This window comes from Homalodisca vitripennis, unplaced genomic scaffold (genome assembly GCF_021130785.1).
Source record: "Homalodisca vitripennis isolate AUS2020 unplaced genomic scaffold, UT_GWSS_2.1 ScUCBcl_82;HRSCAF=1017, whole genome shotgun sequence".
NCBI lineage: Eukaryota > Metazoa > Arthropoda > Insecta > Hemiptera > Cicadellidae > Homalodisca > Homalodisca vitripennis.
The window spans coordinates 234,130-242,339 of record NW_025776251.1 but is presented as its reverse complement, the minus strand read 5'-3'; the positions used below and the strand labels follow the sequence as shown (position 1 = coordinate 242,339).

At 39.5% G+C, this 8,210-nt stretch overlaps 1 protein-coding gene across 1 annotated transcript; it reads right to left on the bottom strand.

Moving 5' to 3' along the window:
- Positions 1-5,205: 5,205 nt before the first annotated feature.
- Positions 5,206-6,222, bottom strand: LOC124370372 (piggyBac transposable element-derived protein 4-like). The gene has a single exon (XM_046828659.1). The coding sequence runs from the start codon at positions 6,220-6,222 to the stop codon at positions 5,206-5,208; it is 1,017 nt and encodes a 338-aa protein (XP_046684615.1).
- Positions 6,223-8,210: the final 1,988 nt, after the last annotated feature.

The following is an 8,210-nucleotide window of genomic DNA, read 5'->3' as shown; positions in this document are numbered from 1 at the left end:
AAGCCCTAAGGGACTACATAAAGGTAAAAAAACAATTTACTTCAAGAGACCAATATATTAAACAATGTAGTTTGCATAATACAAAATGTCATGTCATTCAATTTGTTCAGGAATAATGTTAGTCAGATAGTGTAGTAAGTACGTGCCTTCTTGTAGTGGAGGCCTTGAATCAATTTTTGATTGAATAAGAAAAGCATCGGTGGAGGAGTAGGAGTTGGAGGGTAACTGCCTCCAGACAAAGTCGGTGTGGGTGTACTGTAATTTGAACTGTAGTAACCAGCAGTGTTGTGTACGTTGTGAGTGGGGGTAAATTCTCCTAATATTGCCCTCTTCACATGAGGTAGAGTGTTGCAGTCATATTTCCTTAGTTCACTTGTCACATGCATTCCAAACGTTTCATAGTGGTCAGTAGAAGTCTCCGAAGACTTTTTCAAAATGGAGTAGGCATGAAGTAGCATTTTATTTTGTGCATTATCAGATAATGGCGACGTTTTCTTTTCTTAGCTTGGGACATGTTAGAAGTAGACACCGTCGATGTAGACGCTGTCGTGGTACTCGTAGACGCCGCCGTTCCAGTTATAGACGTTCCATCGTTGAATTAGTAGACGCCGGTAATTCATCTTCGAACGTTGCGGGTTCATCGACAAAGACTTATCATCGTATGGTTCCTCTCGAGTTTCCTCGGGACCGCTTTGCGCATTAGCCTGTTAACTAAATAAAACATTTGTTAACAGGCTGTATACAAGCCTCATATACAAGAATTGTCAAATAAAATTTACAATCCTGTAGAATGGTGTTTTACAAATACTATCAACTAGGCAGTTTTCCTTTTATTTTAAATTAATAATGTGTCATTTATTTTAGGTACCCTCTTCCAATGAAGAATGGTTGCTGTAGCAAAGGAATTCGAAGAAAAGTAGAACTTCCCTCATGTAATAGGTGCAATGGACGGGAAACATGTCCAGCTTCAAGCACCATGGAACAGTGACACTGAGTGTTATAATTATAAGGGTTTTTTTTAGTATTGTGCTCTTTGCATTAGCTGACTCCAACTACAATTTTTTGTATGTTGATGTTGGCTGCCCTGGTAGATTTTCAGATGGAGGTGTTTTCAAAAATACTAAATTGTATACAAAGTTAGAAAACAAGGAACTGAAGATAACAAACCCAAAACCAGTGCAAATTCCTTATAGTATTAAGGTTCCTTATATTATATTAGGTGATCAAGCATTTGAGTTAAACAAATATACTATGACACCATTTACAGGTACTCCACCAGTTGGTTCTATTAAAAGAATTTTTAACTACAACCTATCCAGAGTACGTAGGGTCGTAGAGAATGCATTTGGAGTAGCTAGTTCTGTATTTCGGGTTTTGAGAAAACCAATACTACTACAACCCGACAAGGCAAAGAACGTAGTGTTAGCAGTTGTATATATACACAAGTTTTTTTGCGAAAACGAACTACTATAAATCCTATCTATACACCGCCTGGTTTCTTAGACAGAGAGGAAAATGGTTAATTTATTCCGGGTACATGGAGAAACAACGATGAATCCGGTGGCCTGATCCCAATAGGACAGACACCTCGAAAAGCAAATCTGACATCCAAGAAAATCCGAACCCATCTGGCTGAGCACTTAGCCACTAATGGCTCAATTCCATGGCAAAATGACTATTCATATTTCCCGGGTACATGGAGGAACAACAATGAATACGGTGGCCTCATCCCCAATAGGACAAAAACCACGAAGAGCAAGTCTGACTTTAAACAAGAAACGTGAACCCTCCTTCTTCAGGACTTTGCCACTAATGGCTCAATTCTATGGCAAAATAACTACCTATTAATGTTTGTTTTTACTTCGTTATTTTTAAAGCTTCAAATACAAAAATGTTTTGTAACTGTACTTACATTATCCATTCAATCGAACGTGTCATTTGCCATGTCCTTATCAGATATTAATCAAAATCATTTATTTCTCATTGACATTAAGATGTATCGAGAATGGTCAATATGTTTAAAATAACAGTCAATATATTGTAAAACAGTACTACTGATATTTTTACTTGTGTAATGCACAAAAAATTCATAGAGTGAGTAAAAACGGTTTTTTTACAAAAAATTCTTTTAGCTTGTTTTTGAAAGATGCAAGTGAAGTGCTGGCTTTTAAATAATCTGGCAATCTATTATACATTGTAGGTCCTAAATATTCTATTGATTTGCGGAATATATTATTACTATGGTGGGGTACTGTTAAACTATTTTTATTTCTGGTGGGATATATATATGATTGTGGGTAGGAAAATCGGTAATGTGTTTAAAAGTGTAAATTGAAACGGAATAAATAAAAATAGAGGGGAGGGTTAGTATTCGTTCTTGGTGAAACACTTGCCTACAGCTCTCGAGGCTCCTCAACCCAAACAGTAAATGAAAAGCCCTCTTTTGAAATTTGAATACTCTTTGTAACTGAGAAGATGAAGCAGTTCCCCATGACATTATGCCATATGACATCATAGAGGAAAAGTAACCATCATATACCATTTTCAGCGCACTACTTTTCAGGAAATTGGAAAGACACCTTAAGGAAAACAATAGTACAGAGTTGAGCTTAGAGCAAAGGCCCTCTACATGCTGACGCCAAGAAAAACCAGCATCCAGATGTACGCCCAAGAAACATACTGAATCAACCTCACTGATGTCAACCTCGTCTAAAGCAACAAAACCCTTAGAAACTGTCTGAGATCGAAAGTGAAGAATGGATGTTTTTTCAACATTGAGGAAATAAAACTGTTTGCGAATGAACCAAGAGTTCATTTTTTCGATTGTAGCGTTTAATTGAAGATTTGAAGAGTCTGCCCGAACAATGACCGTGGTGTCATCGGCATATTGAGTGACGCGAGCTTCAGGGACATAAGAGCTTAAGTCGTTTACATACAAAGCAAAGATAAGAGGTCCCAAGATACAACCTTGAGGAACACCCATTGAGACCTCAACGAAATCTGACTGCCGTACCAAAGGAGTTGGTAACCTGAACACTCTGGTAACGATTTGAAAGGTAGGACCTGAACCACAGCAGGGGACAACCTCTGATGCCGTAGAGTTCAAGCTTATTAAGGAGTTTCAGATGGTTAACTGTATCGAACGCTCTCGTGAGGTCGCAAAAAACACCAGCTACGTGATTCTGATTGTTAAAATGAATAAATACATATTTGGAAAATTGGGCAATAGCATCGGTGGTGGATTTAGAAGGAAACAAATTCAAATATAGTGTCACTCAGGATGGAATTTCTGATTAGAAAGTCTGTTAGTCTAACATGAATGAGACGTTCGAACACTTTGCTAATGGTTGGTAAAATTGATATGGGACGATACTGTTGAGGCGAATACTTACTGCCTTTCTTGAAAACCGGAATGACCTTAGAGAGCTTCATATCCGACGGACACTCCCTGAAGAACTGAGTTGTTGAACAATTGAGTTAAAGGAGGTCTTAAGGATGAAGCAACCCGTCTAATTATTGAATGAGTCATTCCAAATACGTCAGATGTTGAACTGGTTTTTCAAAGATGAAATAGTATTGTACATTTCAAAGAGCGTTGTTGGGGCTATGAAGAAACTTGATGGACAGTTGTTTATTTTAGAAGAGCTGTTAAGGCCTTTTCACACTGCAATCCACAGCATCCATGGACGCCGTAGACGTGCCATTTCACACTGCATGTGGACATATTTGTAGTAGATGTGTCATTTCCCCCGTCTACTCTTACAAACGTCAGTCTTCGACAAAGATATGATGTCTTCTGACGTGCCGTGGTGTAATGATGGGTTTTGTGAAGACGTACCGTGGCTTGATTGTGAAAGTAGCAGTAGTGACGAAGAAACAGTACTGTTTTACAGTCTTACAAATAGTTCTAAATGGGTTCACCCAATAAACAAAAACAAGAAAACTTTGGTGAGTACCACCATTTAATACGGGATCTCAAGTTAGATGACGACAGATTCAAGACCTATTTTAGATTAAATAAGGACGAGTTCTAAGAAGTTTTGTCAATTATTGATGAAGACATCTCGAAAAATGATACAAACTGCCGGAAAGCTATTAGTAGTCGAGAACGCCTTGCCGTTTGTTTGAGGTAAGTAAATATAAAATACAAAAGAAATTCGTAAACAAATATTGCTTCAAATACAAGTACATTTTATTTACAAGGCTTGATACTGTTCTGTTTCGGGGTAGTAGTAGATGTTTGAAGAGGCATGGCTAGTGGAACAGGGAGAACCTCTCTTGCCATTGTCAGTCGAAGCGCATGAATTAGCGACCGGGGATGGCGGTAGTAGCAGGGAAGGAGATTGCAAAGAGTTCGATATTCTTCTTTAGCCTCCGTGATGGTATTAATTACTTGTCGTTTAATCCGTAGTTTAAGGTGGCGAGGGAGACGTCGAGTAGTTTTGCAAACACCCGCAAAAAACAAATCCAATTCATCGGCAATGGGCGCTGAACGTTTTCTTTGTTCTTTACTTTTCAGAAAATTTAAAATCTTGTCTGCACCCCTCGGTGGTAGGTGGCGTGAGTTGGCAGAAGTGGTTGCCTCACTATATTCTTGTCCATCTTCGGGTAATCCGAAATTTTCCTCGTTGTCTCCTTGATCTATCGACTCCTCATCAATGTTGACTTCCACATTATTGACTTGAATATTGCTGTCATCAAGCGGTGAGACGTTAGTTTCACCCCTGAAAGTAATAATACCCGTAATTCTCTAATAGCATATACAGCGTAATTTTCTCAGCTCACTTAGAGGTGTTATTATGCCTGAGTCAAAAACAAATCAAAATTTAATATTTAACACGTTCACTGCTAAATATTGGAAAAAAATTTTAGAATATGCTAAAATAAAATATAATTTTTTTACTTACTATATGGTGAGGCCAGTTTTGTAGATAGGAAAGAAGCTGCCAGAAGTTAACCTTGCACCCGGAAGTGACGTCATAAAGTTGTGGGACGCCGGTCACCCATCAGCACTGCCGAAAACTCCTCCATGTGGGACACTGGTATCCCATGCGCACTGACTAAACTTTTAGGGCTGTTCGTGCTTTTCCTTCACTACATCGTATTGTTTATGACAAAAAAGTCATCAAAATAAAATTAAAAACTAAATAAAACCTAATTTACATGTATTTACATCCCTCCCACCACCCTTTCTTCTAAACAGTCCTAAGCATGGTGTTTTTCAAAGCATGCCACAGGACAGAGTGAAGGTTCTCCTGGGCACTGTGCACAAAAGTATGCAGTACGTTTTTCTCTTCCTTCACTGTGGCAGACTCTGCAACGTTTTCTCTTCTGCCGATTCCTGTTGTCCTTCCCTTCAATCAAGGAGACAACGTGCAGTGCCTTCTCATTGCTTCGGCGAGGACGTTCTGGGGCTTGTAGCTCTTTCTCAGGGACAAGGGATTCGATGACAGCTAGCCTGAAGTCATAAAGATTCATTGTTTCTTGGGGATTGGAAAGGTTGTACAGCTTCAAGGCGTTCACCAGTGCCATCTGCATTATGTGTACAAAGATCTTTTTGTACCACCTCAGCGTTTTTCTTTCGCATGGATAGTACGCTAGCATTTGATCTGCCCTATCCACTCCCTTCATAAATGTGTTATATTTCACAATGGGCAGGGGTTTTACTCTAGCTACTCCATGGCGATTCCGTGATTCAACCATGTTGTTTTCAAACTCTGTAGTGATGTATGTCACTACACGCTTGTCCTTCCACTTGGCAACAGTGACTTGTTCTGCACTCCGAGCAATTGTCTCACCTTTTTTTACTTTGGCTGATTTTACCTCATCTGGCAGGTACTTTCTGTCTGCTCTAAGTGTGCCAGTACAATACGTCTTCTTCCTAAGCAGTTGGTAGGCCAAAGGAAAGCTATTGTAAAAATTATCCATGTACAACGAGTGACCATGGTTGAGCTTCCCTCTCATAAGATGTAGTACTACCTTTGTGGCATGACCTTTCCCACCTAAGTCACTGAGAGATCCTGAGTAGACAAGAAAACGAAGTATGAGACCACCAGGTTCACAAAGAGTGTACAGTTTGATGCCATACTTGTGGCGCTTTCCTTTGATGTACTGTCGGAAAATCAACCGACCGCGCCACAAAACCATAGCCTCATCCAAAGAAAGTTCTTTGCCTGGATAGTAAACATCATCCATCTTTTTGTTGAAGTGGTCAACTAGCATCCTTACTTTTGACAAACGGTCTTCCTGTACACCTTGAGCTACATTTTGATGATGTGAGAAATGAATGCATCGTAATATAATCAAAAACCGATCACGGCTCATATGGTCACGGAAGCAATTCAAGTTGAACATTCGATGGGTTTTCCAGTAGTCATTGAGGCGGTTCAGTTTGAACGTACCAGTGTGAAGCAATAGGCCTATGAACTTTTTTTAGTTCGTCTAAAGTTAAGTCCTTCCATCTGTGAATACGTGATCGTGGCTCAGTGGAAGGCCCAAAAAACAAGTCAAAAGCGTACCTGTTTGTATCTGCTACGATACTTTCCAGCAGCTGATCGTCAACCAAAAGCAAAAAACCAATCTACCGGCTTATTTTCTCTTGGCGTAGGGACTAATAGTTCATTTTGTTTTGTGAAAGGAATAACTGTAGGGGGTTGTAGCTGTGCAGACCATGCAGGGTTTAGTGGAAAAGTTCCGTCATCATCCAAGTCACTTTCGGAATCGGTATCACTTTCCTGCACGGAACTGTCTGATTCATTGTCAAGGTCATTGTCTATAACCTCCCGTTCAATCTGTGAGTCACTGAGTCCGGCAGCCATTGTTATAGTCACAAGTATTTGTAGGAAGTATAAAAAAAACTACATAGCAAATAACAAATATAACAACAAACACACGACACACTTCACGACACTAGCAACGAACAAAGAAAGGCGCCAGCGGGACACGAACAGTGCAGTGTAAACAAAGATGGCGGTTTCAACACGCGCACAAATAATCGCCTTCCTTGTACGGAGCCTGAGCAGGCACTAAACGACCAACGTAGTGATGGTGTGTGTGATGGGACGCCGGGCACCCCATGCGCATGCGCAAATGGATTGGTATGGGACGCCGGCGTCCCAACGCGCAGTGAACGTGTTAAAATGTTGGAAACGTTATTATTACAGTCGCTATTGATATGTTATTTAAAAAATATTTCAATACCAATCATGGAATATAAGAATTCTATATAATATAAAAATTGACTTAGAGCGATGATCAAAACACCAAACATGGTTTTTAAATGACATTTAGTTAACATTGAATTACACATGCGGTGAAAGTCCCCTGAGTAATATATCAAATTTTTTTAGCAATACTTTAAAATCGTGTTAAATGAATGAACTTACGTCCTGTGAGACATCCCTGCAAGCATGAATTCCATTTGCTTTTCGAACCTCCACGGTTTAACTTTGCTTGTGACTTTACCACTTTAGGTTTTTTTTCCTGTTTACGGGTTGGCGATGGCAATCTTTCAATTTTCTCCACTCGATTACAGTCCCTTCTGAAAATTAATAGATATTTATTTTATAGGTTCCTGTCGACCGTAGATACGTACACTATGATAAGTTTTAGCTACAGGATGGGAATATGCACTGTGTCACAAATTGTGGAGGAGGTTTGTGATGCTATTTGGAGAAATATGCAGCCTGTATATATGCCTACACCTGATGAAGCTGTGGCGGACTATTTCCGATGGATTCAATGCAAGATGGAACTTTCCCCATTGTATTGGTGCAATAGACGGGAAAAATATTGAAATACAAACACCACCTAACTCAGGGTCTAAATTCTACAACCACAAGAAGTACTATTCGACAATACTTTTGGCGCTAGTTGACGCTGATTACAAGTTCATGGCGATACTTTTGGCGCTAGTTGACGTTGGTTCTTATGGTAAAGAATGTGATAAAAGTATTTTTACAGAGAGTGCCCTTGGAAAAAGACTTATTAGTTATTCAATGGCTGTGTCTTCTAATGAACTACTATTTGAAGAAAGCGAAGAAAGAACCCCTTACGCCATTGTTGCCGATGAAGCCTTCCCTTTAAAACGATTTATGCTACGTCCATTTCCGCGTAATAATCTTACTAATGACACAAGAATTTATAACTACCGACACTGTCGGTGTAGGAGAGTCGTATAAAATGCCTTTGGTATTTTAGCGCAAAGATGG

Coding starts and splice junctions, on each gene's coding strand:
- LOC124370372 (XM_046828659.1), bottom strand. CDS start 6,222: ATGCTAGTTGACCACTTCAACAAAAAGATGGATGATGTTTACTATCCA.